Genomic DNA, 14367 nt, shown 5'->3' with positions numbered 1-14367 from the left:
TGAGTATTAAGATCCCACTCGGAGCAACATGCCTGCACCCACAGCTTTACGGCAAACTGCCGAAGTAGCAATGGCAGAGACGCCTGTTGCGCCTACTATGTCAGGTCAGTCCCCGCCAGCGCTTTACGGGAACCCGACTGGGTGGCCATCCTAACGTCCATTAGAGCAAGATGAGGAAATTTTGATCGACGCCCAAACGTCGGCAGATCAGGTCTCTGCAGGACTCGCGCCTGAGATTGAGCCTACTCAAGACAGCGATATGCGTATTGACGAAGAGGGACGGCCCCTCTTCACACCAGCAAAAGACACTAGCAGGGTATATCGAGTTGAAAGCAGGAAGGTTCCTGTACCACCGCATAGGATGACTCCATTGAAGGCTAGCTGGGCACGCATCTATCCCCCGCTTGTCGAACACCTCAAACTTCAAGTGCGGATGAACATCAAGAACCGAGCTGTGGAACTACGTACGTCACGATTCACGACCGATACGGAAGCCCTGCAGAAGGGCGAGGATTTCGTCAAAGCTTTTACTCTTGGATTTGATGTCGACGACGCTATCGCACTTCTCAGATTGGATGATCTTTACATACGTTCATTTGAGATTCGGGATATCAAAGCCCTCAACGGAGAGCACCTCAGTCGTGCAATTGGACGCTGTGCTGGTAAAGATGGGCGAACAAAGTTTGCTATAGAGAACGCTACTCGGACAAGAATCGTCATTGCAGACCAGAAGATTCACTTGCTAGGCGCAGTGAAGAATGTCGACTGTGCCCAGCAGGCCATTGTTAGCTTGATTCTTGGCAGTCCACCGGTCAGTAACCTTGTGCCAATCCTTTCTATTGTCGTTTCAGAAGATGCAACATCTGCTAACTCCTCAATAGGGCAAAGTGTATGGGAACCTTCGTAAGGTGGCTTCTCGCATGAAGGAGCGTTTTTAAGAAAACGGACCGTCAGCATTATGGGAACTACGGTCAAGGGTGTCTCTGCCTCTACCAGGATTTTTTCTTTTTTCATGACATGGTATCGGCGTTAGGGGTTGTGGCACATGATTTGGATAGAGCATAATGGATATGACGACACAGAAACGAGGGAAGGATTACTCCACTGGATATTTTTTATCTATTCATATTGAGAAAATTATCGCAAGAGTATAAGACTAAATTAGGCTGGTGAAGCATCGACTAATCTGGGCTCTGGTATGCCTAATCCTTCTTCAACGGATAGTAGATCTCCTCCACCCCACTCCTGGTAATAACCATCATCTGCAAGCCATCTCCGACCTCAATATGTCTTTCGACGGCGCTGGTGAATGCATCTCGTACCAGCTGTTCAACAGTATCTCTCGGCAGTGGCTCCGCTTTCTTGGGCTCAAGGGCATGCCCTTCTCCGCTGCCCGGGATATATTGGTTTTTGAAGTTGACCTGGTTATCCAGGAACGGCATGATAAGACTTGCTGCAGACCCTGCAGCCCTGCATTGCTCTCTCTCGTACGATCCAACCGGATCGTAGCTGTACAAGGCACCCTTACCATCCTCGTCCAAGCCTGCTAAGATAGCATGCACATAGTAGGGGAAGAACCGTTTCTGGTAAAGAATCGTTGACAAGCGTTGGGCACAGGCTCTCACGGACATGGGCTTTCCGTGTTGGTATTTGTACATCTTCACCACTGCATCTAGTCGCTCTTTAAGGGCCTGGCCATCTGCTGCGAAGCCCACGACTGACAAGACGATATTGGCACCTTCACCAGACTCATCATCACCGCCAATTTTGAACACCTTGGGAACATAACGAGAGTTGATGTTGTATCCTGCAACGGATCGAGTATCTCCAGCCAGGATCGCGAAATCAAAGCCAGTAATGCCCAGGGTAGAACCGCCGTTATCCGTATAGCTGCCGATGTGAGTTAGCTTAGTCCCTATTATATAGTGAAAGGCAGTGACGCATACGGATAGAAAGAGTGCTCTCTATGGGGAGCACTATTCGCATTGGAGAAGGAGTATCCGATGGCCTCGCTAAGAGGGTTGCCGGCTAGAGTCGTCATTCTTCGTAGAGTTCGATTGTTGTAGAGAGTATCGATTAGGATGAAACGATGAAAAAATCAGTATACTCTGGTCAGCTAATAGCTGAGGATGTAACGAAGGGTGTTTGTTATGTAGGAAGTTGTGGAATTGAATAGTAGCAGGTGCTCTAGCTGAGCTGTTACTGAGCATCTGACGCGATGTTGTAGCTGCCTTCTGCTTATATAATCACACCCAGCTTCCGTCATGGTCTGGGAGCTTACTGTTGCCGCGGAGTCAACTGCCGTCTCCAGGCTATCTAAAGAAATAAGCGTTGTCTTATTCGAGCCTAATGTCCTTTTCCAACGCCGCCTAATAGTTCATATTCCCACCGAGCGCTTTACCTGAAATCCAGAACGCATCAGGAACTGAAGCCTAATTATAATGCTCGGCCTAGGGGCGTATGAAAGCAGCAGTGATGAAGAAGTGGGAAACAATTTGCCCTCAGTACCATCGAAGGTAAAAGGAGCATTATGCTGTGATATCGGCCTCTACTAACATGAAACCGGCAGAAGATCGCTAGCCAGCAAGCACAGCCGCAAGAAGTGACTAAAGCTACAGGTGATTGGAGATTTAATCTACTTTTTTCTGAAACTAGTGGGACGTATTTAACGTGTTACCAAAGCAGAAATCCCCAACGAAGCCACACCATCGAAAGAGATACCTGCTCCAGACACAGACAGGCCTGTTCTTGGACCGACGCATGAAGGCTCACAAGATCCACAACAGCAACCAGCCGAAAATTCACAAGTCTTCTTAGCGGACCGAGCATTGATCCATGACCTAACACTTCCTCCGTTACCAAATCTAGACATACCACCATCTCCCCCTGGCTCTCCTAACCCTGCAGCGAATGCCAAAATCGCACACTTCTTGACCTTGAAGAAACAGGGTATGCATTTCAACGAAAAGTTAGCCGGGTCTACATCCCTCAAGAACCCAAGTTTACTGAAGAAAATGATGGATCATGCCGGAATTGATGATCAAGCGCAGTATCACACATCATTACCACCTGAAGTATGGAGTATCAACGATCTGCCAAGTTGGGGGTATAAAGAGGAACTTTTGAAAGCGCAGAGGGAAATTCAGATTGGGGCTGAAGAAAGGAAGTCCGCAGGACAAAGGGATGCTATCAACTTTGTGGCTGCCACGCCTAGCGAGTCCTCCCGTACAGGCCCTATTTCTAGCTCAAGGACAAAACAAAGGTAATATGCGATGGATATTCCAGAGTGCAAAAATCTCTGCCAATGACAGCCGGGACAGTACGACCCGGCGTACAATGCTTGGGAAGCAAAGAAAGGTCCTCCGGCCCCAAAGCCTATGATGGGAGGCCTCCTCGTGAAAGGAAAGTTATCTGCCGGTGATAGTCTTTCTGTCACAGAATAACTATATAACGTCTATTTCTAGGGCCAAAAAAAGGAGAACGTAGCACTAGTGAATACCCGTTGTTTTGCAGGGACGACTGTTTCTTAGTAGCTGGAGGAGGGACCCAGCCTTCTTTAAGGGGGCCAATCTATAAAACATCTTTCCCCTCCCCCCTCCACTAAACAAGTGTCTCATCAAATCAGTTCAAATATAAGTAACAGGCAATGGAAATATATATGATCATCTCCACGTTCTCTTGTAGGGATTACTGTTATGCTGATTTTCGCTAAGCGCGTGTGTTGGCCTCCGATAGGCGCGGCGGGAGGTGATAGCATTGCTCACGTAACATGAGCTCCGTCAGCTCTACTGCCTAACGACCCCAGAACAGCGTCGATATCATCACAAGCTACTATTTCCTTCTCAAGCATCACTTTGGATCTTCACAACCAAGCCACATTTTCCGGCCTACTCAGTGATAATAAAAACTATCATTCATTCTCATATTGTGCCAATCGCCCGTCATGAATCACTTTCCCGAAGCTTGGGGTCGCGTAAGAGCATCATCATCATCGCATTAGATTATGTCGGTCGCTAACAAGTTGCTGAAAGCCTAGGGATGACGTTTACGGACCCTACAACGCCTCATACCTCCAGACAACTGGTCCGAAAACCCACACTCAGTCACCTGCTGTGACTGGTACGTCGGTAGTGGCAGTCAAGTTTAACGGCGGAGTTGCAATTGCTGCCGATAACCTAGGTATAGCTGGGAATTAGATTGGAAATCCATTTCGCACTTTCACTGACGGATATTCTTTTTTATAGCATCATACGGGTCTCTTGCCCGCTTCACTGATGTGAAACGTCTTCGCAAGTTTGGCGATTCTGCCATCATCGGATTCAGTGGTGACGTTTCGGATATGCAGTATATCGACCGACTACTGGAGTCCATCGATATCAGAGAAAATTACTCTACCCACGGAAACACGTTGAACGCCAAGAACCTTCATACTTATTTGTCGAAAGTTTTCTACAAGCGCCGTTCTGAGTTCAACCCCCTCTGGAACCACATCTTGGTGGCCGGGTTTGATGGAGACAAGAAGCCATTCCTCAGTTCTGCGGATCTGCTGGGGACCACCTTCTCAGCTCCTCATCTCGCGACCGGCTTTGGTGCCCATCTTGCCGTTCCAATCCTTCGCCGGCTGTTCCCAGAGGAAAGGCCTCTCGAGTCAATCACCAAGGATGAGGCCGTGGCGGCGCTAAGGGAATGTATCAAGGTTCTCTGGTACCGTGATGCGCGGAGTCTGGACAAGTACTCCTTAGCTGTTATTACTGAGGAGGGAGTTGAGATTCAGGAGGACCAGCAGGTTGAAGCCCAGAGCTGGGCATTCGCCGAAGCCATCAAGGGATATGGGGCTCAGGTTAACTAGGATATGGCTTTGATCTAATACCTGTGCTACTTGAGTAATAGAACAAATCCAACAAAATACGTATGGTGAAGTCACTGCGAACGTGTCATGGCTGTAGGGCGCTATATGTATATGAATGCACAGACTAGTACTTGTGATGGTTGGTGGTCGGGATCCTACAACGTTCAAGGGACACTTGACGGCCCTTGTTACACTCAATAAGCCCCGCGCCATCTGTTCCTTTCACTACTAGCTCACAGCTTAGAAGATGGCTTGTCGAAGACAACGCGATTCAGGCATGATCCGACACCCTCAAGAGAAACCTCAACCAAATCGCCATCCTTGAGCCAGAGCGCAGGCTTCCGACCCATACCAACACCTTGGGGTCTGGAGAAGTGAGCCTTGTGCATGGTAAGTGCGGAATGGGCAGATAAGCGCTAACTTACGTTCCTGTAAAGATTACATCCCCGGGCAACAAGGTGGTACCCTGAGATAAGAACGACACTGTCTTGGCCACATTAAATATCATATCCTTGGTGGAGGATGATTGAACCGTTTGGCCGTTCAGTTTTGTCGAGATCTGCAAGTTGTTGGGATCACGGATTAGCTTCGAAGATACAATACCTGGTCCAAAGGGCGCCCATCCGTCGAAGCCCTTGCCCAGGCCCCATTGTCCTCCGCCGTGCTTCAACTGCCATTCACGATGAGAGACATCGTTTCCAACGGCATAACCCAAAACATAGTCCAGGGCCTGACTCTCAGGCACATTCTTAGCTTCCTTGCCGATGATGGCAACCAATTCACACTCATAGTCTAGACCCTCGCCCAGTTGAGCCATACGGGAAACCGGGACGTCATCTGTAGGTCCGGTAACAGAGGTGACGGGCTTGTAGAAGAGAACAGGGAATTTCGGCAAGGGTAGATTTGATTCTTTGGCGTGTTGTTCATAATTGAGTCCCAGACAACGCACGGTCCCAATGTCTTTTCTCGCCAATGGCGCCAGGAGCATTTTAATATCGGCAATCTGGTCTGTGACATGGTGCTGTCCGAAAATATCGCCCTGGATGACCCGTGCCTTGGTGGCTTGGGCAATGTCGCTCACGCCCGCTGACAATAGGGCGTCTCCGTAGTAAGTCTGGCCGTCCTTGGCCAAGAAACGAACCAGACGCTGTGCCACGAGACACGATATCAGTTCTTGAAAGAAGGAGTGGGCCAATGAAGGGATGTGGACTCACGGAGAAGGTAGCCATATCGATCAGCAGTGCTAGTAGTAGTATATACTAGTGATAATACCTGATGTATGTAGTAGTAGTAGGTCAAAGTATATATAAAGAAGGAATGAAGCCTAGGAGTATAAATAGCAGCTGGAGTCTAAATAGAATGTGATATAGATCGGTATTTCAAAGCCAAGTGTGAGTCTGGTATGATGAAGCTCCCACCAGCACTTCTTATCCCGATAGCTGACTAGTTACTAATGTTAGTTAGATAACGAGAGGGGGTTTCTCCAGCTCCTCGGCTCCAGGATTCTCGGCCGGAAGGGGAAAGCAGCTCGGCTACTACGTATGGGGTAAGCGGATCGGCAGCCCCCGGGGGGAAAAGCCGAACAAGCTATCACTAGTAAGCATGCTCTGCATTTCCGAACTCTGAACTCTTCAATCTGGTGATGCAGCTATACCACTACTAGCGCTCGCATCTCCTCAGGTCTGCAACAACTATATAGACCCAATGGCTCGGCTATCAGGCCTCCAAAGACAGGTGCTGGCTCTGTATCGGACATGCTTGAGAGAAGCCGGGAAAAAACCCATTGTGAGCAATTACCTCGCCGCGCTGTCAAAGTTTTGATTCACTGGCCAGCTAGCGAACATGGGCTGATTGGTTCTGCTACTTCATATACTGTAACTAGGAGACGAGAGAGAACTTCAGAGCATATGCTAGGTGCGTTCCTTGGTCAGAATTCTGAATTAAAAAAAACTGGGTTCCAGCCCAATTGTCTCCTGGAATGCCCGCTCTGCCGTGCGCTAATATCGAAACAGGGCCGAATTTCGAAAGAACTCCTCTGTCAGCAAGAAGGATTTCGGTGCGATAGAGTATCTACTACGGAAGGGGCAGAGGCAGCTTGAGATGTACTCAGCCCCCGGAATCCGCAATATCCGGTGATCCAAACTTCCTGTTCCTTGTGGGGCAGCCCCGGAAATTCCAAAAAATAGCCCTCCTCGTTTGGATGTAGGTGAATGGCCCAGCAAAACGAAATGCAGCATGACTCTTTGCTCCCTATGATGCAACTTTTCGAGGCTCACTATCTAGGGATGAACTCTGATGTCATGTGACCGCGGAAGATTCGCGCGGCTTCTCGTAAGTTGCTTATCTTATCGGGTTGGTGACGGAAGGCTCCAGATGCATCTGGTGTCATCTCGCTCCATCGCTATCGCTGCCAGCATCTGCCAGAACGCTCGGCTCACTTCTATATGACAGAGGAAGTTGGATGATGGCGAATTCTAGAAGTCCTCTGTTCAGTAATAAAAGGATGGAGTGTAACCAGCCTAATGTGTTTACCTGTACTCAGAATCAATCCACTGTCATAACAAGATAAATCAAGGACATTCATATCCTCTTTATCAGCAAAACAAAAGCGCAGCTATCTCTTTCGAAATAATTAGCTTTCGTCAAACACCATTGAAATATTCAGAAGAATCACAAGCAATGGCTTACTTCCCTCGATTTGCCGGTGACTTCGCACCCTTGTTCCAACTTCTGGACGATTATGATGTCCACCGATCCAGCCGCCCCAAGAACAGGAAGGCCACACCCGTCCGCTCATTCACTCCGAAATTCGATGTCTATGAGGTGAAAGACGTATATCACTTGGAAGGCGAACTTCCTGGGGCCGAGCCGAGCAACATCGAAATCGAATTCTCCGATCCACACACTCTTGTCATCAAAGGTCGCGTGGAGAAGAACGAAGTGGCCACCCCTCAGACAGCGGGTCAAACATCGCCAACGAAGTCACACCAACCGACAGTTGAGGATGATGATGAAGACGAAGACAACAAATCAACTAAATCCTCGGATAGCCACCCCACACAGCTGGTCTCACAGAAACAAACTGAGCCAATCTGCAAGTACTGGGTTTCCGAACGCCAGACTGGCGCATTTTACCGCACATTCACCTTCCCGACGAGAGTGCATCAAGATGCAGTCAAGGCCAACCTGACAAACGGCATCTTGTCGCTACAAATTCCAAAGGAGCCTGCCCCTCAAGTCAAGAAAATCCGCCTCGAGTAGAGCGATCAATGACTATCGTTTCGGATCTTTCTTAGCATCGGTTTCCCCCCTGCGACATTTTCCTCTTCTTGACTTACCTACCATGGCCAAATGATCTTCTGCCAATTCACGCAACGATATGAATGTTTCTGCACTTGCATTTTGATGGGGTTATGTGGGCCGGGAGTACATTGAAATGATTGTTCAGTTTCTGCATGTATCATAAATCATCATGAGATGACAAATAATGAATATATAATTTTCTCACATATGCTCCTCGTAGAATACGAAAATGAACGAAAGACACCGACTGACGACATCACCCGTAATACGAGATCCTATAGACCTGTTCGATTTATCTTGATCTCTACCTACTGTAGATACTACTGCGTATGTCTATCATCACTGCCAGCACTATCAGTGATTGAGTTTCCATGCTCCACCATCCTATTTGGAGACACCTCGCACAATAATCTAGCGAAAGCACATCATCGATGCACGAGGCATACACATGTACAGGAGTTATCGGATATCAGATCCATAGGTCAAAAGTGAATACCAGCAATTCCCACGAACTAGTCATTCTGTAACTTTAAGTAAATTAGGTGTGGGCAATTCCCTCAAAAATACTCCGTAACTATATCAAAGTGCAGTCAAATACTATATATTACTGTATTGTGCGAGCAAGACAGATAGACACTCTAAAACCGAAGAAAAGAAAGTTTAACCCTTGCGTTAAGCCTACTCCCAAGCACATGTACTTGGTATAGTATTTTGCTTCAATATTATGCATGCAAGATGCAAACTCCCCACCCGTGGGTATGGATGAGAATCATTGCCGACTGTGGGGGTCTGCGGCTCCACGATTTACACGGTACTACTCCATACTAGATAGCTAGTCAAATTGGGGGAACTTTATGCGATTAGCTAATATGTACTACACGTAACTAGCTGCTGGAGTTCTCGAAACTAAATTCCCAGATATAAGTGAATAGTTGGTTATATGTCAGTCAGTGTCTGGATACATCTATCAGATGTGTAACATTTCCTTTGGAACTGCTTACAGTAGAGGATTACTCACTCACTGTATGCAGCCTTCGGTCGGGTTGGGTTCGACGTCTGCCAGGTGGTCTCGGTCGTTTGGGCGTCTTCCGCCTTGGATTGCGCGCTTAATTGATAAGCATGCCCGATCCTTTGGACCACCAGGTAAAGCTAGCCAGCCTAGCTCGCTGGGTATGAATGCACGGACATCGCCGGATCTTACTTGACTCGGTCCCGTCAATTGATGATGGGGAAGTGGTCTCACCGCTACATTTTATGTTTCGGACTGTTGGGCTAGATGGCAGCTTATCGCGGCTATGTAATTCTACTTGGCGCTGATGAATTGTTCACCATGATACATGAAGCCCGCAAAGCGGGAATAGATTGATGAGTATACCTCGCTTTTCTCCTTGTCCACTCCAAGATATGTACAAGCGGAGGGAAGGATCCAATATAGTAAGTAATTCAAATGTCAAAAAGTAAACACAAGACAAGAAAAGAAAACTCCTAGACTTTCCCGCGCCAATCGAACTCTGATATAGTACTATATAAACGGAGCACAAACAATCATCCAGGTTACCAAATGGGTATTTGTAAAGCAGGGAAAACGACTGAAGAGAAGAACCAAGACTAAGCTGGCGACGTAAATGAGATATCCGCCCGTTAGACTTCAAAGTGGGAATCCCGGCACTGAAGTACAGGACTAATTGCAAAAGGAAAATTTCGGAAGGGAATGGTGATATAACTTGGGGGGTGAAAGGATGATGGCAAAGGGTGACGCGCAAGTAATGGAGGAGGCTGGAAAAGCCACCGCATCAACGAAAGATAGTTGGTGAAGCGGCCTTGTAAAGATCTGGATGTTTAGCGTGCCTCGTCAGCCTCTTACGCTGACTTTCAATACTCCGGCTCCTAGCTCTTCCTCTCAACTGTCCAGATACCAGTCTCCCTGTATCCAAGCCCTCCATGCTTTCTGGGACTGACATGCGAAGTGCATCAATATTTGGCATGGGTAGCCACGCAGCGCTCATTGTGCTGCTGCTACCCTGCACGTCGTGCTCCGTCACTGTGGTCATGGGCTGTTTCCAGCTTTTCTCCGATAGAGGTAGGGATGCTCCGACGTGCTCCCATTGGGGGAATTGGTGAGGTATAGCGCCTGCAGAGACAACTGACAGGCCAGGAGAAGCAGTATCGAGGCTCCTCAATTGGTGGCAATATTGAGAGTAGGGCATTGTATGCCGGTATTCTGGAGGAGTCGCGAATGAACTGCTCCTTAGGCGCGGTTTAGGGGGCATCGGTCGGAAGTCATGACACATTGACCATCTGTGGGACGGCCAGCCATAGCTGTCGACTTTGGGCCTTGCCCAAGGACCCTGAAGGCTTGAATGACGGTGTACAGAGGGCTCAAAGCCAAGTTCTGGGCTGTTTCCGGCATCCAAAAACCCGTGGTCCTTTGAATTACCGTTGAATGTAGATCTGCGGGCCACTCCAGGTTGATGTGTAGATGTGCGAGAATCAGTCGATCGTCTAGTGGAACGGACGGAGGCTGCGGAACTGTAGCCGCTGTCAACCGTTCCGTGCGCATGTTGGAGTTCTCGATGCCCGTGTTCTCGGAAGGAACGTTCAAGCTGGTGGACAAACCATTTTCCTTCATCAGCGATAGAAACACCTTCATCTTCTGTTTCGCTACCTTGAAGTCTGTACGGAGTTGAGGTTGCTGGAGATCTCTCGAAGGAAAATGGGCTTGCAGGATGATCGTCGGGATTTCCCACTCCACTAGGTGGAATCTGTAACTTTGGAGCACGGGCCGTATCGTTACATGGAACAGGAGCATAGTCTTGGATGTTTGATAGATCAAAGCTGGTTAGATCGACTTTATCAAGTGCGCTGTCCCGGACGATCTCAGCTTTACGGGACTGCTCGATTGCACTCTCCGAAGCATAGTCCTGGATGTTCGATAGATCGAAGCTGGTTAGGTCCACTTCATGTCCGCTGTCCCGTACAATCTCAGCATTATGGGATTGCTCGTCTGCACTTTCAGAAGCTAACTGCGCTTTCTGATCCATATAACATGGCACCTTGTGGGAAGAGTGCTGGGGCTGTTCCGACTTCGTGTCATGCGTGTTGATGCTGCTTGGTTCGGGATCTGGGCTGTTGGGACGGTTCAATCGAGTCCTGTCGCTGGGGCATGGCGATGCGGAACCATTTACCACACGCAATGATCCTAATTTGAGAGCCCCTAAATGGGTATATTCGAACTCATTGGGAGTTGCTGGACGAAATCGTGTAACCGGACTAGGTAACCCACAAGCATCATCTTCGTAACCGGATGGTAACAGCCTTGGAGATGCAGATGTTTCGTTCAGATAGTTGAGTGACGGCGTGGGTTCGCGTACAACTGGTGAAGACAATCTTCGGGCTGTATCTCTTGCTGGCCTTCTTGTTGCGATCCCAGGCCGTGTTAGCAGCGATCGTCGACGGATGATAGAAAATCCCTGGCTGTCGACCCTAAATAGCGTGTTAGAAGACGTTGCCTCTTCGATTGTACTATGATGCATAGTACTCTGCGCTCTCTGAGGTGGTGTATGCGCAGAGTACGCCCGTCTTGGTCGCGGTGGCCGTGCCATCAATGGCTGTGGTCGACTTGGGAGAGTTGTTGCCTGAAAGCTATTGTGTCTGGAAGAACGGCGAGAGACTTGACCCCCCATAACGGAGTCTGACGTGGGGACGGTAGGAACGTGCGAGTACAGACTAAAATTATCTGGCTCTTTGACCATAGACTGGCATTTTCGGGCCCTGCTTAGAGTGGGCCATGGCTCCCCAGGCCGGTAGGAGGCAGATGGAAGAGACTGTGACCTCCTCGTGCATACATCAGGCTCAGGGGCCTTGAGAGAGATGGAAGTTCCGGTCCAAGGGTCTTGCCAAGCAGTACAAGCCGGGCATTCTGTAGGAGAGCTGGTGCCGGAAGTTTGACGAGATGCGCGGAAGCTGTTTGAAGCTAGCGTTGCCCTATTCGGAGGCGGTTTTGACAGCCGATTGGTGCGGCGACGCTTTTCTTTGCTCTGTACTGAAAGGAAGCCTCCCATGGCTTCCTTCTTGAGTGAAAACTGAAGTGAAGGCTTCAGAAGAACCTGATCCTCTCACCTAAAGGTGCGAGGCAGACATGGGCAGGCCGCAATGTCAGACAATTCAACAAATGGCGTCCAGTGGCTGGTAAACAAAATCACTTCAGGGCTTAAGCCGGTAATGCCATAACAGTGGTCAATCTCCTGCAGAAGAAACTTGGGTACCAACGAGGCTGAAAGCACCAGGCTCCTGCCTATGAGGTAGATAGGCCGAGTGGACGTTTCGAAAAGTTTCGACGACGTCAACCCCAGGTCGATTTGAAAGACTTAGTAGAACACGCAGGGGAAACAAAAGGAGGATTCTGAACGGGACTGGTTCGAGCTTTCGCCCGAGGCGCTGACTTGCGACGCTCAAGCTGGTAAGAACCAGAAGAGCGTAGTTAGATGATGGGGCAAAAAAGCAAAGACGACCAGCTATATAGGCAGCGAGAATGACGCGCTACTTAAAACAAAAAGACAGGACAATGAACTGTTGTAATAAAAAAGAAATACAGCACGGGCGGAATCAGCCACGTCCAACTAGCGGGTTTTCTCCCTCCTGATTTGCTTTATACTGTAGATAGGCAGACAGAATGGAGATGTCAGGAGGAGAGGCACTGAAAGAGTAGTAGTGGAGGGTGGGAGACGACGAAACCAGGAGTGGTGAGGATGTATTATGCAATAGTAGAACAAAGGAGGTACAAGAAGGGGAAAAAGAATATTATCAGATTACCGCAATCCCTGGTCGGCCAGGTAAAGATGGGGAAAAAGGAATAAAAGAAAAAAAAAAATCAGATTCAAATTAAGAATTAAAATCAAAAACACGGGGTTGAACGGGATGAAGCGGATGGAAAAGAAAGATAGATTAAGAATCGTAGCTGGGGTAAGTAAGGGAAATCAGATACATAAGTGGAGTGGAGATGGACTGGGCTGCCATGGTTGAGGATGCACGAAAGACACCACAGTGACGAATGCGTTATCCACAGGCAACTGTAGCTCTCACGGACAACGGAATTGGGAACGAGAAGATGGATCGGCAGGTTGCAGACGGTCGGGGAAGGGAACCAGCTACTGACAAGATCATTGTGTAAGAGCGAGAGACCGCGTGTGGATGTGGATGTGGGTAAGGGTGTCAGAGTAAATGGAGCTAAGAAAGAGCAAACACACCCGGATATTATTCACCAGCCAGCCAAGGTACCTTTTTTGTGCCCTCTTTGACAATAGGAATTGGAGAGGGATGTGGATGGAGCCATGGGAATGGACGGTCAAGGTCAGCCTTGGACTGGCGTGGTCCTTTCAGAATTCAGACTTTCGGACACAACGCCATCCCTGAAAGCGGACAAGTCAAAGCAAGAATTGCACCGGCGATGCCCGCTAGAAGCACCCAAGAAAATAATAATAATATTAGATAAATAAAATAAAAATCATACCTAAGTACCTAACACTAAAAAGAAGGCAAAAGAGGGAAACGAGTGAATGCATGATGAGGGAGGGGTATCCGTAGTAAAATCAGTAATTTTGCTTGGTTGACTTAGTCGGCTACTTTTGTTGATTTATTATTACACATAGGCAGGCTGATTGATTATTCTTTAATATCATTATCATCATCATCATTATTACTTATTTTTTTTTCTCTTTCATGATTACCATACACGAATTATGATCATACCATGCATCGTCGGATGTTTGTCTGATGTGTCTGCAGTTAGTTATCTGCTTAGTTATTAGCTATTTAGCAGCTAGTCTAGCTGTTCTTCTAGCTAGTATCTCATCGCTATCCCTTTAGGGGGACTGGCAGAAGCTCTCCCTACCAGATATGGACTAAACAATTTTTCTTAGTTCGACCCTCATTGGGATCGCATTTGGATCGTCAGGACCATCGTTTGTTTTAGCTCCAGCCGTGGATCCCTCCAGGGGTGGAAAGCTTGATGACGATGGAGCCTTGATTGGTGCTGGGCTGGCCGCAAGCAGAACTAGGCGACTAGTCCTTCCTTCCGGACCTTGGTCAGTGAAAGTAGTCAGGATGTTACGGAGGAGAATGCTGTTCCCGCCTCTCCGAGTTATGGATCCTTGGTTCTAATCACCACCTACGGGATAATACTACGAACCAAGGTTTCCTTTTCCTTCCCTATAGGT

At 48.3% G+C, this 14367-nt stretch overlaps 8 protein-coding genes across 8 annotated transcripts; 5 read left to right on the top strand and 3 right to left on the bottom strand.

Annotated features, from left to right (window-relative positions):
* Positions 1-28: 28 nt before the first annotated feature.
* On the top strand, positions 29-938 carry BDQ94DRAFT_160364 (pre-rRNA-processing protein PNO1; the record flags this gene model as incomplete). The annotated part of the gene is made up of 3 exons (XM_026769210.1): positions 29-104; positions 165-811; positions 882-938. 3 exons carry the CDS (start codon positions 29-31, stop codon positions 936-938), a joined length of 780 nt encoding a protein of 259 aa, XP_026625057.1.
* A 116-nt stretch (positions 939-1054) lies between these two features.
* Positions 1055-2199, bottom strand: prs3 (proteasome core particle subunit beta 6). Its single transcript, XM_026776026.1, has 2 exons — positions 1947-2199; positions 1055-1890 (listed from the first exon to the last, which is right to left on the bottom strand). Exons 1-2 carry the CDS (start codon positions 2039-2041, stop codon positions 1203-1205), a joined length of 783 nt encoding a protein of 260 aa, XP_026625056.1. The 5' UTR covers positions 2042-2199; the 3' UTR covers positions 1055-1202.
* A 108-nt stretch (positions 2200-2307) lies between these two features.
* Positions 2308-3713, top strand: BDQ94DRAFT_146308 (HCNGP domain-containing protein). Its single transcript, XM_026766797.1, has 3 exons — positions 2308-2516; positions 2570-2618; positions 2686-3713. The coding sequence occupies exons 1-3, from the start codon at positions 2442-2444 to the stop codon at positions 3264-3266; spliced, it is 705 nt and encodes a 234-aa protein (XP_026625055.1). The 5' UTR covers positions 2308-2441; the 3' UTR covers positions 3267-3713.
* Positions 3714-3761: 48 nt separating this feature from the next.
* pre4 (proteasome core particle subunit beta 7) lies at positions 3762-5060 on the top strand. Its single transcript, XM_026776024.1, has 3 exons — positions 3762-3973; positions 4032-4179; positions 4245-5060. Exons 1-3 carry the CDS (start codon positions 3944-3946, stop codon positions 4847-4849), a joined length of 783 nt encoding a protein of 260 aa, XP_026625054.1. The 5' UTR covers positions 3762-3943; the 3' UTR covers positions 4850-5060.
* BDQ94DRAFT_54759 (fumarylacetoacetate hydrolase family protein) lies at positions 4966-6340 on the bottom strand. Its single transcript, XM_026776025.1, has 3 exons — positions 6064-6340; positions 5275-5996; positions 4966-5215 (listed from the first exon to the last, which is right to left on the bottom strand). Exons 1-3 carry the CDS (start codon positions 6076-6078, stop codon positions 5083-5085), a joined length of 870 nt encoding a protein of 289 aa, XP_026625053.1. The 5' UTR covers positions 6079-6340; the 3' UTR covers positions 4966-5082.
* Positions 6341-7388: 1048 nt separating this feature from the next.
* Positions 7389-8356, top strand: BDQ94DRAFT_146282 (Hsp20/alpha crystallin family protein). Its single transcript, XM_026766796.1, has one exon. It carries the CDS (start codon positions 7529-7531, stop codon positions 8108-8110), a length of 582 nt encoding a protein of 193 aa, XP_026625052.1. The 5' UTR covers positions 7389-7528; the 3' UTR covers positions 8111-8356.
* Positions 8357-9475: 1119 nt separating this feature from the next.
* BDQ94DRAFT_180121 (uncharacterized protein) lies at positions 9476-12372 on the bottom strand. Its single transcript, XM_026773546.1, has one exon. The coding sequence runs from the start codon at positions 12211-12213 to the stop codon at positions 9946-9948; it is 2268 nt and encodes a 755-aa protein (XP_026625051.1). The 5' UTR covers positions 12214-12372; the 3' UTR covers positions 9476-9945.
* A 338-nt stretch (positions 12373-12710) lies between these two features.
* On the top strand, positions 12711-13660 carry BDQ94DRAFT_146279 (uncharacterized protein). The gene has a single exon (XM_026766795.1). The coding sequence runs from the start codon at positions 13373-13375 to the stop codon at positions 13562-13564; it is 192 nt and encodes a 63-aa protein (XP_026625050.1). The 5' UTR covers positions 12711-13372; the 3' UTR covers positions 13565-13660.
* The last annotated feature ends 707 nt before the right edge of the window (positions 13661-14367 follow it).

Source organism: Aspergillus welwitschiae, assembly GCF_003344945.1.
Source record: "Aspergillus welwitschiae strain CBS 139.54b unplaced genomic scaffold BDQ94scaffold_21, whole genome shotgun sequence".
In the NCBI taxonomy this organism is placed as follows: domain Eukaryota; kingdom Fungi; phylum Ascomycota; class Eurotiomycetes; order Eurotiales; family Aspergillaceae; genus Aspergillus; species Aspergillus welwitschiae.
The sequence above is the reverse complement of the archived record's forward strand: the minus strand, read 5'-3'. Positions and strand labels throughout refer to the sequence as shown.

Bases quoted from the DNA above. Each gene is read 5' to 3' on its own strand.
- BDQ94DRAFT_180121 (XM_026773546.1), bottom strand. From the start codon at position 12,213: ATGGGAGGCTTCCTTTCAGTACAGAGCAAAGAAAAGCGTCGCCGCACC.
- BDQ94DRAFT_146279 (XM_026766795.1), top strand. From the start codon at position 13,373: ATGGAGCTAAGAAAGAGCAAACACACCCGGATATTATTCACCAGCCAG.
- BDQ94DRAFT_146308 (XM_026766797.1), top strand. From the start codon at position 2,442: ATGCTCGGCCTAGGGGCGTATGAAAGCAGCAGTGATGAAGAAGTGGGA. The intron at 2,517-2,569 runs GTAAAAGGAGCA...TGAAACCGGCAG, and splicing joins TGCCCTCAGTACCATCGAAG to AAGATCGCTAGCCAGCAAGC. The intron at 2,619-2,685 runs GTGATTGGAGAT...TTACCAAAGCAG, and splicing joins AGAAGTGACTAAAGCTACAG to AAATCCCCAACGAAGCCACA.
- BDQ94DRAFT_146282 (XM_026766796.1), top strand. From the start codon at position 7,529: ATGGCTTACTTCCCTCGATTTGCCGGTGACTTCGCACCCTTGTTCCAA.
- BDQ94DRAFT_54759 (XM_026776025.1), bottom strand. The intron at 5,216-5,274 runs GTAAGTTAGCGC...TCACTTCTCCAG, and splicing joins GATGTAATCTTTACAGGAAC to ACCCCAAGGTGTTGGTATGG.
- prs3 (XM_026776026.1), bottom strand. From the start codon at position 2,041: ATGACGACTCTAGCCGGCAACCCTCTTAGCGAGGCCATCGGATACTCC. The intron at 1,891-1,946 runs GTATGCGTCACT...TCACATCGGCAG, and splicing joins AGAGAGCACTCTTTCTATCC to CTATACGGATAACGGCGGTT.
- pre4 (XM_026776024.1), top strand. From the start codon at position 3,944: ATGAATCACTTTCCCGAAGCTTGGGGTCGC. The intron at 3,974-4,031 runs GTAAGAGCATCA...AGTTGCTGAAAG, and splicing joins TTCCCGAAGCTTGGGGTCGC to CCTAGGGATGACGTTTACGG. The intron at 4,180-4,244 runs GTATAGCTGGGA...TCTTTTTTATAG, and splicing joins AATTGCTGCCGATAACCTAG to CATCATACGGGTCTCTTGCC.